This window comes from Corvus moneduloides, chromosome 1 (genome assembly GCF_009650955.1).
Source record: "Corvus moneduloides isolate bCorMon1 chromosome 1, bCorMon1.pri, whole genome shotgun sequence".
In the NCBI taxonomy this organism is placed as follows: Eukaryota; Metazoa; Chordata; class Aves; order Passeriformes; family Corvidae; genus Corvus; species Corvus moneduloides.
Window position 1 is genome coordinate 128,399,782 of NC_045476.1, and position 21,031 is coordinate 128,420,812.

General features: G+C 36.9%; 1 protein-coding gene across 5 annotated transcripts in view; it reads left to right on the forward strand.

Annotated features, from left to right (window-relative positions):
* The window catches only part of LOC116452403 (serine/threonine-protein kinase Sgk3), a 55,950-nt gene extending 35,152 nt beyond the window's left edge, over positions 1-20,798 (forward strand). For 4 of the 5 annotated variants that reach the window (XM_032126880.1, XM_032126890.1, XM_032126907.1 and 1 more), the window contains exons 4-17: positions 1,138-1,210; positions 4,013-4,088; positions 9,732-9,819; positions 11,688-11,737; positions 12,831-12,888; positions 13,691-13,774; positions 13,871-14,002; positions 15,186-15,298; positions 15,506-15,542; positions 15,655-15,741; positions 16,522-16,617; positions 17,462-17,617; positions 18,673-18,762; positions 19,198-20,798. In XM_032126880.1, coding sequence (XP_031982771.1) covers positions 1,138-1,210; positions 4,013-4,088; positions 9,732-9,819; positions 11,688-11,737; positions 12,831-12,888; positions 13,691-13,774; positions 13,871-14,002; positions 15,186-15,298; positions 15,506-15,542; positions 15,655-15,741; positions 16,522-16,617; positions 17,462-17,617; positions 18,673-18,762; positions 19,198-19,368 — 1,311 coding nt within the window. In that variant the 3' untranslated portion in view covers positions 19,369-20,798. Of the gene's footprint in view, positions 1-1,137; positions 1,211-4,012; positions 4,089-9,731; positions 9,820-11,687; positions 11,738-12,830; positions 12,889-13,690; positions 13,775-13,870; positions 14,003-15,185; positions 15,299-15,505; positions 15,543-15,654; positions 15,742-16,521; positions 16,618-17,461; positions 17,618-18,672; positions 18,763-19,197 lie in introns of those variants that run through there. The other variant, XM_032126917.1, reaches the window with a different exon arrangement.
* Positions 20,799-21,031: the final 233 nt, after the last annotated feature.

Below are 21,031 nucleotides of genomic sequence, written 5' to 3' on the forward strand. Positions count from 1 at the left end.
TGTGCATGGATTTGCATGTGGCAGTGGCCTCCAAGTGCAGGTTGTGAGCTTGGAGCTGCTCTATGAGGTTTGAGCTGAAATGCCCCTGGATACCTATCCATGCTATGCTTTGCCTGCACCTTGCAGGGATAGGCCTGTAAGGGATGTGAAACCAGAATATCCTCCTTTCACAGGGGATGTTGGTGATCCTTTGCCACATTCTCTTGCCATTCAGATTAGCACTGCTCTGCTGAAGTTTGTTCAGCACTGGTCTCTCTAACATGGCCAGAGGGGAGGTCCTGGGGAAGCATAACCAGGAGGGCATTTAGTCCAGTTTCTATTCAGTGTAATTCATACAGTATAGTACACCAAAAAGAACTTGTGCTGCTAACTGGAAGAGATACTGGTGTTGCTAAGGGAAGAATTGCCAGCTACTGTATTAGAAAACTACTCTTTTAAAGAGGATGAGAGTACGATTGCTCTTTTGGAGCACTTGAAGTTGAATTAAATGTAGTTGAGGCTTGACCAGTGTCAGGTTGGTTTCTTTAATATATAATTCAGTGTTGTATACTATCTTCTGGTCAGTTTATCAAGTATAGTAATAATTGAGTTATCAAATGCAGAATCATAAAATAGACTGTTATCTGTGTGCAGTTTTGATGTAGGGGTAGACCACATGTGATTTGTAAAGCTTTAAGATTGTCATTTGGACAAAACTCAGATGCCTATATCCCCAGCCCATCATAAGCCTCATGCATACAGCCCTGTGCAAGCAAGCAAGTAAGTAAGAAAAAAACAGACTCAAGAGAGATAAAGAATTGATGGAGGAAGGAAGAAAAAAGGAAAATAAGAAAAAAAACACAGAATTTTTTTTTTTGTCCTGGGGCAAATAATTTTGGCATCATTGCTCTAGTAGTCCATAAGATGAAGATGAGATGGCCTTTGAATTGAAAAGGGTATGTCTATTGCAAACAAGCTGAGTACAGGTTGTTCTGGGTATGTGTTTTTCCCCCATGTGTATGAGCAGAGATGGCATAGCAGAGCAGAATTACTAATAATCAAGTGTTCAAACTGTTCATCAGAAAACAAACAAAATGCAATTATTTCTAGGTACTTTAATGTCTAAGCACAATCCAATTTTATGTGTTTTGTTTTCAGCTAAAGAAGCAATTTCCCACCATGAACCTGAAGATTCCAGCTAAAAGAATATTTGGAGATAATTTTGATCCTGGTATGTCATCATCTTGTTATTCATTTTGTCAGTTTCTTTATATGAAAATTGATCTATTCCAGCCTACAAAAAGCTATCTTAGATGAGTTTTGCAGCATTCCTCAAAACAGTGACTAAACCAAAGTTTAGTCATGCTTCAGTCAAGAGCAGGAACTAGTGTGGGTAGGTGTTTTACCTTGTGATAGTGAACAAAGCATCGCTTGGTTGCCCAGTGCCTCTCTTGCACTGAAGGCTATAGCTCCACCCAACCCTCCCATATTCAGGATTGTGAGAGATTCTGAACTGCCAGGTGTGATCTCTCTCCTATAAAAGCAAAAGCCGAACCCCAGACTCTTCTTAAGTGTTATGTGTAGTCCATTTTAAACTTTCTTTGTGTGACTTACCCCACAACCATCTCTGAAAAATGAAATAACTCAAGGATTTATCTTTGAGGACTTGTGAACTCTCTATCTGAATGTGCTTCCTTGTACAGTTTACGTGAAAATGAACTTCTTCTGTAAGTGAAACAACAACAGGAAGCCTGTCTGATGTGAACATGTTGTGCTCCAGGTCCTCATTTAGCTTGCTCTGTACACAGCAAAATACTAATGAAAGTCACTTGCAAAGTGTGTTGAATTAACCTAGGTGGCACCACGGATAAGTAACTAAAAACACAAATGGGAAGGCCAGGCCATTGCTCTGTGTGTCTGTACTATTCATTCAAGCCATTTTTACTTCAGGGCTTTCCTGATGCCCTTTGGATCCCTCTCACCCTCCCTTGGCTTGCTGATGTGATCAGTTTGTAGTTTCATCTCTTCCTGCACCTGTTTCAATAGTTTCATTTTCTCCTTTGCTGAGGAACAAATGGATCCAAAGCTGTTGAACTCTTAGGATGTGTAGGTTTAGGTTTTTTAAAGTTTTTACAAACCAACCTAGTTTTTAGCAGTTACAGTTAATCATCTGGATCCTGCTGTGAAATTCTGTTTTATTTTTTATTAAAATAATCAAATACAAGTATCCAGGCTCTGATGTACTATTCTGATAAAGATGTAAATGATTGCCAAAAGTTCTACATGTATTTTGTCTACAGGGACTTTTTGTTTAGTTCTGGTTCCTTTTCTCTGACCTTGGGATTCTCAGAGCTGGCTGAAGACCAGAGAATGTCATGCAGTCTGGTTTGCTGTACAGGCAAATATGCAGGTGGATTTCTTGGAGCCAGATTTAGGAAACTGGAGTTTTAATGGGGGAAAAAACCTCAACTAAAACTTTATTAAAATTATATATGTAAAACAAAGTCCTCAAACTTGTTTTAAATTTCTGTGAACTGCACTGAAATCCTTGAAGCATGACAAACTAAATAGTTCTCAAGATGTTTCTTGCTGGGAGGTAGGGTGGAGATGGAGCCATGATGCTTATGTAAATAATTCTTTTTCTTAACACTGATTTATTGAGGCTTTGATGTAATGTTTCTGCTGGCTCCTGAAACAAGTTACATATTTTACAAATATTGAAAAGGTATTTTACTTCTGTAATCCATCCACAGGTATGGAGCATTGTACTACTGCATTGAAATGCAGCAGAGTGAGACGTTTACATCCCTTTACCCAAAACCTACCAAAAATACTGTCATTTAAATTGCCATTTAAATGCTCCATTTTTATTGGCACTTAGGTTATTTCAAAATTAATCTTGTTTTAACTTGAAAAAATGAAACAGAAACCAGTAAGAATACAGAACCTGCAAATTTCAGATGTTACAGCTGTTTTATCTTCACCAGCATGGATAGCTGTGTAGGCTTAGAGTGACTGAAGACACTGTACATCTGCCACACTGAAACTGCTGATGTTGGTGACTCCCATAATATCTGTATGCAAATTTACCTTCCTGTTAGTTGTCAGTAATTTGAGATTATTAAATACCCTAGGAAGGGTTCAGGGATTATACCCCTGAAACAATATGGATGTTTTTCTTAATATTTTAAATACAGCTATTAATGAAAACTTAATTTTAACTTCATATTTTAATAATTGTCAGTAATCTGTGTATGACAGTCATTGGAATGCCTTAAAAGTTAATACATGAGTTAAATACTCTTTTTCCATACGAGTTATTGTTGATATGAGTAATGAAAGATAAGATTTTTCCATTTTACACTTTATTTTATGTTAAAACTCTCTGTTCTAAATCCTTTGTGTATCTTTCCATGTTGCCACAGAACAGTTACGTGTCTTAAGCTTTAGATAAGGCAAGGGATTCTGAGGATTATCTTTTTAAATGTTGGAGATGATGTCCAAAATCTAAAGGAAGGTATTTTATTTTGTTATCTTTATGGCTGTATCTGAGTGCCTGCCAACAGGATGAATTGTGTAATTTTCCCACTGCCATACATATATTATGGAAATATGCTGCTTGGTGGGACTGTTCATGTAAAGACTTGCGCAACTGATGTCAAGTTTTGCCTGTGGGTTCTTGGGGGTTTTGTTTTTGTGGAATCAGGTCCTGAAGGGCTCACCCACACAACAAAGGCTGCACAGGTTAGCCCGCTGTGGTTACACACTGTTCTTGAAGCACAAGGTGGCACTTCTAATCCACCTGGCTTTCAACATTTTTAACATCTGTAGTGTTACAGAGAAACTGAAATTTGTTCTCTCAGCTCAGTTCGGTGTTTTAAGCTTGCAATTTTCATACATAGAACCAATACCATTCTCAATCAGTCATGGGGCAGTCTCCTTTTAACTTACTTTAAATCCTAAAAAACCTGAATAAGAAAATAAGTCTTTCTCACAAGCTGACTGATGATTCTAACAAATCTGTTTTTTTCAGATTTTATTAAACAGAGAAGAGCAGGACTGAATGAATTCATTCAAAATTTAGTTAGACAGCCAGAGCTATGCAACCAGTAAGTAGTTTCATTTCTGTTTTATAAGGGCTGTTGAAAAGACATGAGATGAAAAGACATGTTTAATACAAAATTTCACATTAAGTATTTAACCAGAAAATGTATTTCACCTGTTCAGAACTCTTCAGTATAAAAAAAATAAACTTTATATGGCCATCCATTCAGGAAAAATCTGCAGACTGAATAATATAAAAGTGTTTTTGTTCTGTGAAAGACAACCTACAAATTTGCAGGCAATTAACTGATATTAGTTCCAGGGGTGCAGATTCCACTGTAAACTGTTGCTGTAGGGCAGGTGTTTGTTTTGCCAGTGGCTGTACTGTTTGAGGGCCCTGCTGTCGATTGCTGCTGCATTGCTGGCAGTCAGTCACTGCCTGCATCCTTTGTTTTTGTTAGAGCAGCTCACGTGTGCTCTGGAACTCGTTTGAAGCACGATAACCAGGTGGCTTAATTAGCTTGCTGAGATGGTTTGGGATAACCAAGCTGAGCTGCCTAAAGGAATGATGAATAAGCTTGTTACCTAAAGTGTTCCCAGCAGAAGAACTGCAGATGTGTTCACCACCACCAGTGGTGAATGGGAGGTGGTGTTAGGACAGAGTCAGCTTCAGCTAAGTCTAGAGAGCAGCACTCTGTGTGTGAACTCATTGTGGGGCAAATGGGTGCCTTCTTTCAGTGGAAAGCTGTAATCAATTTAAACTAAATCCATGCAGCTTTCTGTGTTGCTTGAACTGGTAAAATGGTAAAGCTCTATGCTTGGCTTTAGTGTTGAGTAAATGTCTTTAATACATACACTTTGTTTAATCAGCCTATTTGTACAGCCTGTGAAATTGCCCATTTCCCACAGGAAAAAAGTAACTCTAACAGAATATCACTGCAGTTCACAGCATGCAACTATTTAATGTCCTGTCAGCCTGGAATATGTTCTTCCTTTCCTTTTTAAATAAAAAAAGAGGAGCATTTTATATACTACTTTTTTTTTTGATTGGTGGAAAAAAATTAGTAACAGTCTTTACCAAAGGATACTTTTCCACCAGAACAAATACTGTGAGGTTTGTGGGCTTGGTGCTGTTCTTTGGGAAATAATAAAAAGCATTTTAGTATGATAAATTATTGAAAACTAATCTGTTTTGTTTCATTAGGAAAGGATACTGGTTTATTTAGGCCAATCTCCTCCTCTGTTTGGTTGTCAGTATGTCCAATTATCAAATATTTTTGTTTCAAAACATACTATATCTGTTCTCCTAAGGTAAATGGTGTTTTTTTGTTATGGACAGCAGAAATGATGTGCTAAAAAAAAAGGCATCAAACCTCAAATCCACCTGCCTCCTTAAATTTTTACGAGCTTTTAAAATTGTTTTATGCTCGAATGTAACTGTAGAAGAATCAATGTTCTTTAATATGGCACTTGGCTTACCTGCTTCTTTAAACTGACTTAAACCAGGGTTAAGACACAGGTGTGATAGTGTTTGGTGCTGTTGAAAGTGTAGTCAGTAACAAGCTTATTAAACACAGTTCTACAATAAAAATAATGAATAGAGACCAAAGTTTGTCTGTGCTGTTCTCCACCCCACACTTGAAGAAACAGTGAACTTAGCGGGAGGAAAAGCCTTTAATTCACAATTTAGTGGAAAAGCATTTAATTTTGTAGTAATTTGTATATTGTTTCTCTTTTAATCGATGCAAGGTGATTGTTTTTCTGATGTTAGCTTTTACTTTTTGCAGTGTTACATTGCAACAAATCATATCAATAATTATGTAATCTGTCACCTTTTCTGTGTGCCAGTGAATGTTGTTGGAGAAAAAAATACCAAATCTTTGATCTTGGTGGTTGGGATTTTTTGTAAAATCTGATGGAAGGTACTCAAGGAATATGTGATGACTGAGTCTTCACAGATAGTCCATCCTTGCTTTCTTAGACTGTTTTGCTTTAATGGGCTAATTAAATTTGGTACTAGGTGAAATAACTTATGTAAAGTTAGTGATGTACAAGGAGGACTTAGTGGGTTATGCATTCTCACAGAACCATTAGGAAATCCACCTTCCACTGCATCTTTTAAGCATTAAAACCACTATCAGCATGTCATATATTTTAAGTCCTGCTTAGGAAAATTGTTTCACTAAAAGCTTAAGGATGATTCAACGTGTTCTCATTTCTGTATGGGAAGGCACCTGAACATCTGAAGTGAAAAGCACAAATGTCAGATTCAGTGTGTCCAAGATGGTAATATTTACATTATTCCTCAAAACATGCAGCACTGTCTTCTTTACCTTCAGTGAACTTTTTTCTTGGGTATGGCACATTTCTTGAATATTGTATCAAAGCCAAACCCTTTATGCTCAATAAAAAATCAAAGAAAAACCTATAGTGTGTTGGAGTGATTAGAGAGATCCTGGGACACTTGATAAGGATTTTCCTGCAGTCGCTGTCAGGTGGAATACAGGGTGAGATTACTGGCTTAGTCCAAATTGGGAATTAAGTGGGCTAGCTTCAAGCTGCATTTCCTCAGCAGACTTACTGTGAGAGACAACTTGCTCTCACAGGTAGAGTGCAGGTGTTCGAAGGAAAAGTGGCAGAAGGGATAGAGATCTCATAATGTGTCCCACTTGCTGACTGATGTTCTTAATAAGAGCTGGGAGTTGTTTTCCTAGTGAGCACTGTGAGCCTCCCTAAAACACTGCACAACTCCTGAAAGTGGGCTGCTCACCCCCTCAAATGTGGCCTTCACTGAAGTATTAATGCATTTAATGCTGTCTATCAGAATATGTCCAAAGAAAACCTTTTGAAAAACTGTATATATAGAGGATGCATTAAAGATATAATGCAGTTATTTTTAAATAGTCCAAAGTAGCTCCTTTATGAGAATGAGAACATTTGCATAACACTTAAAGAACTCAAGGATGACAATACTCTGCAACCTGTGGGGAAATGAGTTATCAGTTCTGTAAGTGAGAAGCAGGGTCTGAATGTGTTCTGTAGAAGAAAATCAGTCACTATTTTTTTCTGATTTCAAAATCTGATTAATATAAAAGTGAATGTGAAACCCTTGAATTGTAGGATCTTGCAGTCTGTGTTGGGGAAAGCAAACCTTGCATTACATTATTGTCCTCTTTTAAAGTGTTACTGTACTTTACTGTATTATGGCTTTTTGAACCTTTGCTTTCTGTAAGAAAGACATCGGTGGTTTACTTTTTAAGAAAACGTGGCAAGAAGAGGGAGGAGCTAGGCACCATTATTTAAATAAACTGTGTCTTAAATGTTACATTTCTGTCACTGGCTATTAATTTTACAATTTTGCCTTGAAATTTGTGTGACTTTTTGGGTTTGTTCATATTTCTCTGTGTGCCCAAAATTTTTGTGCGGTATTATATTGTTTTTGTAGGAAGACTAATGCAGAACAAGTATTACATAAGCAGCTGTATTTAAGCAGAGCTTGACACCCTTTTGTGTATTCAGAGATAATCCATAAAATAAATTTATTCAGTCAATCATAAAAATCCAGACAAAACCAACTTTTGCTGGTAGTATGGGTACAATATATATTGAGCTTTTAAAATGGTTTTCTCATTCCTTTTAATTTCATAGGTGAGGTTATTTTAGGAATAGTTTCCATGTATTCTAAAACACACTGAGTTAATCCATGTGAGCTAAAACAGCATAGGAGTGCTATCAATCTGTATAGCATTGTGCATTACATGCTGCAGTCTTGCCTAAGAAATTGGTACATGAAACTTTTTATTTTTAATCAGTAGTTCTTTGCAATGCTTTTAGAATTCCCAGTGTGAACAGTGTAACATCAATCAGTTATGATTCTGGCTATTGTGGATTGTGGAGATTGTGGAATACCCTGCAACAGTACAGCAGCCTTTTCCTGTGAATTGATATTTTTATGTTTTTCCTGCTGTGAATTCAGTCATGGACAAAGTTACTGTGGTAACTATTTGAGATGTATTACATCATGCTCTATTTAATCAGCCAGTTTTCCAGAATAATTCATGCTGAAAGGTAATTAAGGTTTGTTTCTGTTCTGTCTAGTGAAAAGCATTAACCATAACTTTTTTTTCTTGATTTTGTGATATCCAAATGTTCTGAAACTTAAATTGTTGCATCATGACCCAGGATTACCACAATGTTCAAACCACTGTGATTTTTGTCTTCCTGGCCTCAGGATGCAAGACAAATGCTGAAATAGATCAGAATTTGGAGTTCTTATAAAATGGGAAGAATTAAACTGAAATGATGGTGGGAAATTATGTGAACAGTCTTGTTGCTGTGCTTTAAACCTGAAAGGCTGAAGGAACTGAAACATATTTCAAATAGGACTTAGGAATACAGAATGTAAGTGATGAAGACTGGGAGCCTCAGATAGCATAGGTATGAGGTAGGTTCAGTAGTGCTGACAGGAAATTAAGGGAGCTGGTGAAGTGTCAGAAACAGCTCATCTCTTACTTCTGATCCTCATTGATCAGAGGTGTGGAGAGTGAATGGATTGAAAATAGCAAGTACATCTGTTTCTTACATAAAACTACCCTATTTTATATATTCTAGGGACAGATTAAAAGAGCAGCTCCATAGTAAGTTAGTGCTTTTCTTGTACTGAATGGCTCATGTGGAGTTTCCTATCAGTGACTGTCCTGAGTCCTTCTCAAAGAACTTTGTCTCTGAAATGTAGGTAAGATTTCTTTCCTCGATAAGAAGGTTGCCTTTTAGTGAGCTGAATGAACTTGAAAGATTCAAATCATCACTTGAAGTGGTTTATGGACTATACATGATAGCCATTTTTTAGGAATTAATTTTGCCTCAGTTGTATTACATTATTCTTTACTTGCACTGTGCTGTGGTTCTGAAAGATGTTACATTCTTTTGAACTTTCAATCAAGCCTTTCTTTCTGGAAGCAGGTTCTTGGAATTTTCTTACTTTCCCACCTTTCTCTCAGTCCTTGTCCCCCAGCTCCACCAAGACAGAGCTTGAAACTGCTGCTGAAGATAAAATGCATCTCCTTAGGCACTGTGGGAAGCCAGTCGACTCTCTTGCTAATTCCTGAAACATTTGTGTCCTGCAGCTGACTGGAAGGATTTCTTAACACTGTTTTGACAGTCCCCAGCCAGAAGGAATTCTGAATACAAGATCACCATCTTCTGCTTTAAAATGAATGGGGACAGGAACATTAGTGCTGTGTATCTCTTGGAACTTGTGTCTTTCCTTGGGATACAGATGATGTATTTCATTTGCTATTGTATTTGACAATTAAATTTAGAAAACAAAAATTTTAATTCTTCAGTTTTTTGGAAGAAAGTTGGTTTCTTGGTGGTTGCTAGCCAGTTAGAATTCATGCTTGCTTCTGATAATTATCTTTAAATGCAGTTCTGCAGTGTTTCCTTCTGAAGTCCTCACATACATATACTTTAACATGTCAGGTTTCTGCAAGTGAAAAGTTTTGTGCTGCCTATAACACACTTGGCAGTTGAATTACGTTGCTATGAAAGAAAGTATTGCTTGTACACAGTCCTTAATTACCAGAACTTAAATATAAAGCTTTGTAATGAGTAACTCCACTATATGCTGCTGTCCAGTCCTGTACTCTGTTTATGGCTGAAAATCATGCAGATTATTGGTGTGCTAATGAAGTTAACTGTGTTTCTAGCCCAGATGTCAGAGCCTTTCTTCAGATGGATAACCCAAAACACCAGTCGGATCCATCTGAAGATGAAGATGAAAGGAGCAGTCGGAAGGTAATAACACAGAACAGTCTTCTAAATTTTAGCTACTTGAGGGCAATCTTCTTTTGTATATTATTTACTGAAAACTACTGGTAGCTTTTGCAATAAATCCCCTTCCTTCTCTTTTTAAACAACTCAGTTCCACTGTGGGCTGTAAGCTATTTTTCTGTCAGCTGTGAACTGCAGAGAGGAGTAAAAGTGATTGCTGGCTTTGTCTTGCTTATTTCCCCCTTCCTATATGGGTTAAAGAAACACAACTTTAGTCATAGCTTAGCTGTCATCATTTTTGCACTCTGTTCAAAGGCTCTTGCTAAGAACATCTGGCAAGGAGCAGGGGAGATTGAATGTTTAATTGTCTTTTTGTTTGCTTGTGTGTTCTTTTTTAAAGATGGGGAGAAACAGAATTCTCTCAGGGGAAAAAATGCAGTCTTTCTAAAAGTCACTTAGGAGTAAGGATAGATTTGATTTCATTTCACATGTAACACTGTGTGAGGTCTGAAGTTTCTTTTGTCACAAAAATCCACTATATAGCTGGATGGATTATCTGAAAATTAGTTTACAGCCTCCAGAAACAGGGCTGTTTGAAAAAAGGAGCATGTCTAGGAAGGCAGAAGTGCCATATTTAAGCTTGTCTTCTCTATTACTTACTACTTGGCATAAAGGTGTGATATTAATTCTTCTCTTCTTATTCAGCCCCTGTTAAAGATGTAAGAGTTGTTTCAGCTTGTGTGTGATCCACGGGAGATTTAGTGTGTTCTGGAAGTTTGATTTCCAAAGTCACTAGTTTAAAATACCAGTTTCCTTCTCCTTTGAAAGGTATTTTAAGTAATGTGGAATGATAAAAACCGTCTGTGGAAAATTAATGACGTGTCATGCCACAACAAATTCCAAAATAGGAAGAGAGCTACTGCATAATGGCCTGGACCCCATATTTTTGGTGGAAAATTCACTCTATAGTTGCTGTAAATGATGAAGCCAAACAACAAGGAACAAAAAAAAGCCTTAAAAACAAGTCTTTTTTACAATAGCTCTTTTAAAACTGTCCTGTACCACTGTTTCATTTCAGTGAGTAGTGGCATTCAGTGCTGCTGTCAGGCCATTCTCCACTTCTGGAGTACTGGTTTGTGCTGCCTGACAGCCTGTCCCCAGGTAACTTGTATTTGAGTGCAGTTTATTCTTCTGTGTTAAATTCCAGAATCACAATGAGAGTACAGATACTGCTTTTCTAAATCAAAAACAAAATGGAGAAAATTACCTAAATGACAGTGGCTTCCTCTGCTCCCTTTAATTTATAAATTTTGCCTGGGTGTGTACCGGTAAGATTAATGGAATTCCAGGAATTGAGTTATTTAACCTTAATGTCAGGATAGAAAAGGTTGGTAATGTTTTTCTTGGGGTTGGGAGAATGTTCACTTTCGTGTTTTTAAAAGCACTGTGTCTTTCAGTAAGTACTCTTATATGAACAGTGTGGGTTTAAAATTAACTATTAGTAAGAACTTGGAGAATTTGGAATAAAAGGCAGAAAATATATTCATAAGGCAAGTACAAGAAAGGTTTAAGTTCTGAATGAGGAACAAGTTGTTTATTGACATACTCTTCAATTTTTATTTCTGATCTTTTCCTCTCTGTCTGGACACAAATATTTTATTACCTTCATCCTTGAACAGGATGTGTGTAGAAAGAATTTGTGACAAGGTGATGATGGCCTGGTATTTCAGTTCCCAACCTGGATGTTAGATCTCTTTAAAATTCTAATGTAACAAATGTAAAAGTATGGATTGAGCATATTAGTAGAGTATTTTGAAATTAGTATTGGTTGAAAGATAAGAGAGAAGTTAAGAAAAAGAGTTACAAGTAAACCTCTTTGTTTCTCCCAACAGTTAAACTCTACCTCACAGAATATCAACCTTGGACCATCTGGAAATCCTCAGTAGGTTTCAATTAAATTGAATTAAACATAATTCAATTTAATGTAAATTTTTAAATTTAATTAAAAGGGATTAAAATTAATTGTAAAACCCAAAAAGTTAGACTGACCTTGGGAGTGGTCCCACAGCTTCTGAAAACAAGTTTGGTTTACTGCATGGCAAAGGAGCAGCTTGCCTTGTTGGTGCTACAGCCCAGTTACTACAGTGGTAACTTGTGTCTCTGTTTGGTGTCTTCTGCAGTTTCTGTTCTCAGTTCTGTGTAAATCTGCTTTTCTCATCTAGGAGATGACTGCTATTTTTGTTTTGCTTTCCTCAGATTTGTTCTGAGCTAGCAGGAGGAAGTGGTTAATACATTGCAGTAAGAAATGAAATGTAAGAGTCCTTCCCTGCGGGGGCAATAAATAGAGAGGTGTATGGTGATGTAACTTGTTTTGGAATTTGAAAACATGGATAATTGTTTTGCTGACAGAATTGTATTCAGGAAAGAGTAAGGGAATCCTGGGAAGAACTGAAAGGAGTGGTGATGTGGGAAATGGAAAAACTGAGGGTGAATTCATACAAACACCAAGAAGAAGCAGGTATTTGGACCTCCCTCCTCTTACTTAAATTTAAAATGAGGAGGATTGGATGGAGGAAAGAATGGAATAAATAAGAGGGAATAGATAACAAACTTGGTCCTTCCTTTCCTCATGTAAGCTTTAGAATCCATTTGGACTGCTGCAAGTAAGATATAAGCTCCAGTAGAAGTCATGGGGAAATGGAGACTTAAAAATGACAGGAAACTAGACCATGGAGAATGAAAGAACAGTCTCGCTTCTCCTTTACATCATAAAGTTAAACTTAGTAAATAAAATAAACTCAGAGGATGCAACTTGAACACTTTCCCTAGAGGAAAATGGAATTGCAAAATGGAGAGGAGTCATCGTGTCTGAGGACAGGTCTGCAGAAGCAGGGCTGGGTGGAACAAAGAAAAGGAGGGTGCTTACAGGCTGTTGTTCTCACTTTACAACTTGAGTGCTACACTACACTGCTGTACAGCTATAGAAGTGGTAATTTCTACCCAGATGACCTGTCTCCTTCCTAAATATCTTTCAGTGCTAAACCAACAGACTTTGATTTCCTGAAAGTTATTGGGAAAGGCAGCTTTGGCAAGGTGAGCTTTTATTCCTCTGTCTTATAGTGGTGCAAGGATGCTTGCTGGTTTCTTGTGCACAGTGACTGGAGACTTGGCCAGAGGTTCCAGAAGTGGTGTTGGTCTAGGGTAGCCCATAAACTGTTCTATTGGATCCCCATTGCTGCTGCTTTGTGGCCCTGCCATTTTTTCCCTGGTGCAGTTGTTGCCTGCCTCAGCCACTTACTGGGACTAACAAAAGGGAGAGTTTCCCTTTCTCGTTAAGAGCAGTTGGGATCCTGTTTCCCCCAGGGAGGAAGGGAGGTACCCCTATGCTTATGCAGCAGCTGGAGTACGAATCCTGCTTTTCCTCTTGTTGTCATGGACTATTTTGCAAAACCCCTGATACTGTGGAGCAGTGTGAGCAACAGCACATTGGAAAGTGACTTAAGTATTGATATTTTACAAAGGTGCCAAAGATAATCCATCTTGAAATCTCAGTTTCCAAATTATTTTTCATGTTGTTGTTTTTCATCCAGTTACCTTTAAATTTTATCCAAAAAAAAGCTGAAATTGATCTTGATAGAGATTTAGCAGGTCATGGAAAATAAATGTTGTAATTCAGTCTTTCATTATACCACTGTCGGGATAAATTTTTACTGAACTGTAAGCTCACTCTATTGGCAATTACATTGTTGATGGACTGTATTGGAAGCAAAAAAGCTGTATTGTGGAAAAAATAGGATGAACACTTTCCAGTTTTGCTGAAATGATAAAATACTACTAATAGAATATGAACTGCAACAGTCACATTTCTTCATTTTTTTTTTTTTTAATTTCACAGGTTCTTCTTGCAAAACGAAAACTGGATGGGAAATACTATGCTGTCAAAGTGTTGCAGAAAAAAATTGTTCTCAATAGGAAGGAGGTTAAGAAAAATAGTCTTTTTCCACCCACCTCCCTTGTTTTTTCCCTTAATTACAAAATCATTCCTGTTTACTTATTGATCTCTTACTTCTTGCAGCAAAAACATATTATGGCTGAACGTAATGTGCTTTTGAAAAATGTGAAACATCCATTTTTGGTTGGATTACATTACTCATTCCAAACAACAGAAAAGCTTTACTTTGTCTTGGATTTTGTTAATGGAGGAGAGGTATGTGGTGGTTTTGTTTGCATTTTTGTCTGTCTATTCTGCTGATTCTAGGTGTGAGGAGTGAAATGGTCCTTTACAGTAGGCTGTGATCAGCATTCTTCCAATTTTGAAAATCCTATTGTTATCTGCTGATGCTACAGACTTCTGTAGCTATTTGGGCCCTGTTCTTGTTCTTGTTGACAACTTCAATCCAAATTTATTCATGCTTGTCAGATACAAATACTGTATTTTACAGTTATATGAATTTACCTTTATTACTAATTAATCTTATGTTTACATTTTTCATCATGTAAAACTGTCTTCCTCTTGCATCTGCATTAGCTGAGATGCTGATACTTCAAAAGGGGAAGGAATGAAACTTGACAGCTGAATTTATTATATTGCGTCAGAGTTGGGACAAGATGGGCTTTTCTCTTGTCTAATGTACTGTCATCTTACTTAGACTGTATTAGTAAAATCCTGATTTGCTCTACTCTGAATTGTGGGCACAACTTAGTTTTGCGTTGTTTCAGAACTTAGTTTTGTGTTGCTTCAGGCAAAATAATACACAGTTCAAAACAGCTTTCAAATTTGAATGGAAAGCTTGGAAAGCTAGGGTGGCTTTTTATTTTTCCTAAACTTTGTAGACAGAAACCAGAAAACTTCATTTTTCTTAAAACCTTTCCAAATTGAATGTGTAGTATAGTTGAATCCATATGTTTATGATTTAATCTTTGTCTAGACATTTGTATCTGCTCAAATTGTTTGCAGCCTGACAGTTCTCTGTAGTAGAGAGAATTGGTGGATCAGCTTGGAAAATACATCTCACACAGTGATCTACATCTAGGTTATTTTGGAATACACTTCTATAAATAATTATGCAAATCTTTGAATACAAGCATTTACAGAAATGAAAGATGACTGATTTGATGCCAGGTTATAGTCTGCTTGGGGGCAGTCTTGCATGATTTAGTCTTGCCAACTTCTATTCATCTACCATCCGAGCTACAAAAGAGAAGCAGGGAAGAGAGTAAAGCAACAACTAAGTCAAAGTCATGCAGTAAAATCAATTTTATTTCATTGTACTTTTTTTTTTTTTAAGTGGACAACAAAATAAATTACTCTTCACTGTAAACTTACATATTATTAACCTGATTTTGTTTTGTCTGTGTTATGTTCTTATTTCCTATTTGCATACTTACAGCTGTTCTTTCACTTACAAAGAGAACGTTCCTTTCCTGAGCACAGAGCCAGATTTTATGCTGCTGAAATAGCCAGTGCACTGGGCTACTTACACTCCATAAATATAGTGTACAGGTAAGTTTCTGAAATGTATCCTTGTCCAGCAGAAATTTAAAACAGGACAAATTACCAAATAAAAAACTCTTCAGGAAATCATCTTATGGGAAACCTGAATGTAATAGTTTCAACAAAACTTGAAGCTTTCAGCTGAAGAATAAAGCCCCTTGCCTCCAAAGCTCTTGTGACTGCTGTTTTGATTTACTACCTTTTCTTTTTTAATAGGGATTTAAAACCAGAAAACATTCTCCTAGATTCACTAGTAAGTATGCAAGATTATTTCTGTTTTCTGTGTTCTCTCACAAAATTGACACTTCTGTGTATCCACATAGTGAGCATGTTCTCTTTTTAACATATCACTCTTTTTTAAACAGGGTCATGTTGTATTGACAGACTTTGGACTTTGTAAAGAAGGGATTGCAACTTCTGATACCACTGCAACTTTCTGTGGGACCCCAGAAGTATGTTGACAACTTTCATGGGTTTTTAATCAGTAATTAATGGCTGTTGACTGTTATTCATATTTCTGTAACTGGAAGGTCAAATATTGTGTTTTGTACTGCTGGGAGGTTTGCATTCTTTTAACAAGCTGAAACCAAACCAAAGACAAGCTCCCTACAGATCTATTTGTTGTTGTTCTTGCTAATCTGCAGTGTCTACTGCTTGCTAGCCACATGGCCATAACTCATCTCTTCCTTTGTCTCTTTTTCCAGCCCTTTTCAAATACTGTTTTCTCCCATGTCTCCTAACTGCTGGGTAGACACAGGACAGTTAGCTTGTGTAACAGCTGCTGCAGATTTGTCAATATGAATCTACTTACCATATCCATTGATTCTTAGTAAATGTATAGGGAATTGATGTCTGTGACTCAAGCAAATTATTGCATATGCACGAAAATTTGAAGCTGCTGACTGAGTTATTGAACTCTGTTGTCTTTTTACTGAGAAAACTACGCTGCAAAACTTAAAATGGGGAAGGCTTGAACACGTATGAGGGATTCACTGAACTGACAGGATTAGAAACTTTGGTAATTTGATAAACATACTTTAAATTACAGAAAGATCTTTAAAGGCAGTGAAGGATGAGTGAGGTGTAGTATTCAGCTGAAACATTTAATTGTTACGAAGCAACTTTTCTTGTAAGTGTTTACTGTGATGTGACTAAAACCTAGGTTTTATCCATGCTAGCCTAATGCTCTAAAATACTGCTTGCTTTTTTGCTTTTTTTCTTTTTTTTTTTAGTATCTTGCACCAGAAGTCATTAAAAAGCAGCCCTATGACAACACAGTAGACTGGTGGTGCCTTGGTGCAGTTCTTTATGAAATGCTTTATGGGCTGGTACGTATCTGATATGTAAAGGTTGCTTTCTTCCCCTCTCCCCTTTTATTTGAGGTAACCTTTGAGTGTTGTTAAGGATGCTTACTTTTTAGTAATATTGGAATGCTCCATTTAAGCAAATTAGCAGATTGCCTTGTACTTAACATAGCACCTGCGTTTCTCTTTTGGATTTTACATTGCCTCTTGGTGTCTTGACAGTTCGTGGAAAAGCAAAATCGTAGACATCAGCAAAATCAGTAGTCATCATAATCAGTATGGGGACTTTGAGACTAAACTGAATCAACAGTGATAATACACAATAAAAAAAAAAAACCCAGCTTATAAGTAAAATTTTGTTAAATATTGGAATAAATACAATTAAAAGACTTTTTTTTTACTTAGGTATCCCAGGTTTTCTCCTAGCTTTTGACAGCATTAGAACAAAAAAAATCTTGTTACACTTCTTCTAGTCATATGCGATTACTCCAGTAACAGTCTGTTCTTTCAGTTTTCTTGAGTTTTGTCTCCTCCCATAGGACTTTAAATGGGGAGATGGATTTGTTTTCCCATTCTCAGGTTCTTTCCAGGCAAGTTCAGTGGGAGCTTTGTAGCTGGATGGCATCTATGGCTACTGATGAGTGTGAGAACACATTAGGAGTAGAGGAGGTGGGTGGTGGGAAGTTATCAAGTGTAAAGTTCTGGCAGTGGTGGTGACTGAATTAGAAGTTAGCAGTGTGTAAAAAGAAGGAGATTTCTGCTTCACAGCTAGCAGCTTGTATGTCTTAAAGAATCATTTACTGATCATACATAATGTATGAAACATTGCATATGGCTTCAAATTCATGTAGAACTTGTATTTTTTTAGCCTCCTTTTTACTGCCGTGATGTTGCTGAGATGTACGATAATATTCTTCACAAACCCCTGGTTTTGCGCCCAGGAATCAGTCTTACAGCCTGGTCTATCCTGGAAGAACTTTTGGAGAAAGATCGGCAAAGCAGACTTGGAGCAAGGGAAGATTTTGTAAGTAGTGTCCTAATTTATCAAGCTCAATTTCATTTAAAGGGACTCACCTAATTAATGTGCACAGCACAGAATTAATAGTTGGAGATGGAAATTTAATTTCTACATCTGTCTCTGTTTTCCTCCCTTTTAATTCTTCAGTAAAGACACCAGTAGGGTCTATCCCTGGAAGTTGCTGGGGATAAGAGAGGTGATTGTTGTGGGGTATTTTGAGCTTGGTTGCTGCTGTACCTGCCAGCAAAGGAAACACAGTTGCTGGTATAGCAGTCACTAAGGTGCACAGAAGTAGGTTTCACTGTTCATGGTGAAACCAGGAGATAATCAAAAGGAAAGGCTGTCATGTGGTAATATTAACTAACGACTTGGGAACCAGTCTTCTGATGAAGAGGATCACCAGTTCCATGCAAAGAGCAGCTCTCTTTTTAGCCTTAAAATCATGGCAAACATTTTCCCAGTGTAGCAACAAAACCTTTGTTCACAAGAAATTGATGTGAGAAAGTTACAGGTATCTTCAGAACTGTGCGATGAGCAATGATCTAGAAGGACGTAGTCCATCCATTAGTGGTGGAATCTTTGTAGTCTTTGGCTTGCAGTGCTTATGTTAGCCTGTGGACCTTGTAACTGAGCAAGATGAAAGGATGATAGCATTTAGCTTAGCTGTTTGCTGCTTTGTAACTAGTAAGTATCTTGCAGAGTTGTTGAGGCAGCTGCATCGCAGACAGTGATATGCTTTGCAAAAACTAACAAAACTTTAAGGCAGGAACAGATACTAAAAGAAAACATTCTTGCCCTGTAGTAGACGTCAAGGTCATTGATTTTAAGGCTTAAAAGCAGAAAGAATGATCCTAAAAGGAGCGCCACTTATAGAGGCAGTCTAACAAATTGTAATTGCTGTTTTTACCAACTACAGCTTTTATTGTAAAGTAAATTTTGAATAAACAAGATAAGGATATGCATATGAGAACTTCCCTATGTGCATGTAGTATGAAGTAATATTTACTGTGATGCATAGGATGGAATTATGAAATATCTAAAATCTTGATTGTTTGCTGCAGCTTGAAATTCAAAAGCACCCATTCTTTGAATCTCTCAGCTGGACTGATCTTCTTCAGAAGAAGATTCCGCCACCATTTAATCCTAATGTGGTAGGTGCCTGGGGGGGAGGTGGTGTTAGTGTTTGCATCTCAGATCACACATCCCAGAATATTCTGAGCTGAAAGGGACCCACAAGGATCATCAAGTCCAGCTTTTAAGTGAATGCCCCATATGGGGACTGAACCCCTAAACTTGGTGCTCCTAGTACCATGCTCTAACCAACTGAGCTAATCCATGCTTTTTAGGTTTATCAGATCATTGAGAATGTATGATTTGGCCAAAACTCCAACCTAAATGAAAAAAACCCAGCCTTTTAATAGCTATTTTCAGAGATGCAGTGGTGTGCTTCCTTAAATTTCTTCTACTTAAATAGAGAAGAACAACAAAATAGATAGCCTTGAGAGTTAAATTTGGAATCTAAAGGACAAATACAAGTTTAAAACACTGTATTAATATGATGACTGACAGCTCCTCCTGTTTTCTAGGTTGGACCAGACGATATTGGGAATTTCGATGCAGTGTTCACAGAAGAAATGGTCCCATATTCAGTTTGTGTTTCTTCTGACTACAGCATTGTTAATGCCAGTGTCCTAGAGGCAGATGATGCATTTGTTGGATTTTCTTATGCACCACCTTCTGAAGATATGTTTTCCTAGGAAGTTAGAAGTGAAGAGTGGTTTGGAAGTCTTGGGTTGAACCAAAATGTTAGGATTATGGACACATTCCAAAATAGCATAAATAGTGCCTCGTTTTGTATGTAGGTTTGAAACCTATGAACAAACTTTCTCTGCTGTATAGGAGGAATTTGGGCATTTTGGATCGCTCTCTTTGGGGTTTGAACTGTTTGTTCCTGCTGCAGAAAATATTTTTTAAAACCTTTAAAAAGCATTCTCTACATATTTTTTAAGCAAAAACACTGACTGTTCTCCTCAAACCCTTCAAGTTTACATTCATACCTATCTAATTTGGCTGGCACAAACAGCAGCAAATTTAGTAAATTTATAAATGCTTTTGTACTTATTTACAGTGACTTTGTGCTTGAATTGTAACTATGCAAATTGTCTTTTGTATATCCTGGTTTAAAAAAAGGTAAATGTTTTCCTGTTACCAGTTTGGAATATGTGTTAATTTACCTGTCAGCACTTAAATGATGTAAGTTAAGGACCAGGATTCTTAAAGGACTTGTGCAGAATGAAAACTTGGTCGCGTAAAACTGGATTGTTGCTCTTGCACTTGCTGAAGTACCCATTGACTCAACTGGATTATCTGATGTATGGGGGATTACTCAAAGCAAGGACAGAACAAATTAACTGGATTGATTTGATAACATTACTTATTACATGTTCTACTTTTCTCTCCTCCCTGAGCTAAGTATGTCTATATTTCAACTACATTAAAAATATTTTTGGTTAAAGCTCTGCTTCTCCAAAGATCTAATATGCAATAATCATGGTTACTTTAAAGTAAGACAACTAGCTTTGACATTTTGGGGGTGGGTGGTGAGATGATCATGCCAAATATTAGGGCTTTTTCTCACAGCTTGGTAGTTTAAAACACACTTATGTTCCAAATTGATTGTATTTCAGCGTTCATAGCTACTTGTCTTTGTGTTCCAGTTTGCACCATTTTTAAATTTTCACTTGATACTGGGGGAAAAATGTAAATTACACTGATAATTTTAAAAATGTGAAAAGCTATTGTGTTTCTCATAACATACATGTGTATGGACAAACAGATAATTCTGAACAATTTCTGTTTAAAGAAATTTTTTTAAACAATGCAAAAATTGACTGCAGTTACAGTGTATAAAAGGCATATAATGGTAGTAGTTTTATTATATATATTACTTGTAAATAACAACTTATTTTTGTCTGTTACTCCAAAAATGTTCAGTGGTTTTTTTTGTTCATAAATACATTCAGTTAAATGCCTTGATTTGAGAGAAGTCTGGTAAGATACTGATACATCATAATGATACATAAATTGAATGAATGTTACATAAATTTCAGTATCTATGTTGCCTTGTTTTTGACAAAATAAGCAGTAAAAGAAACAGTGTTTATACTGCATCAAGATTAGATAAAAATTGAGAACCTAAGAGGAAAGAGTGTATCAAATCATAATTCTTTTGAAATAAATGTTGTATCAATACGTTAGAAAAGTGGAAAGTAAAACAGGATTCGATGCTTATCTCAAGGAGTATCTCCTAGAGCAAGTCTCCTGCATAGCGGTTAAGCGACGTTTAGCAGTTGCTACGTAAGTTTTGGAAGGAGCAATTTGGTAAAAGAAGTAAGAATTGACACAAGGAAGGGAGGAAGG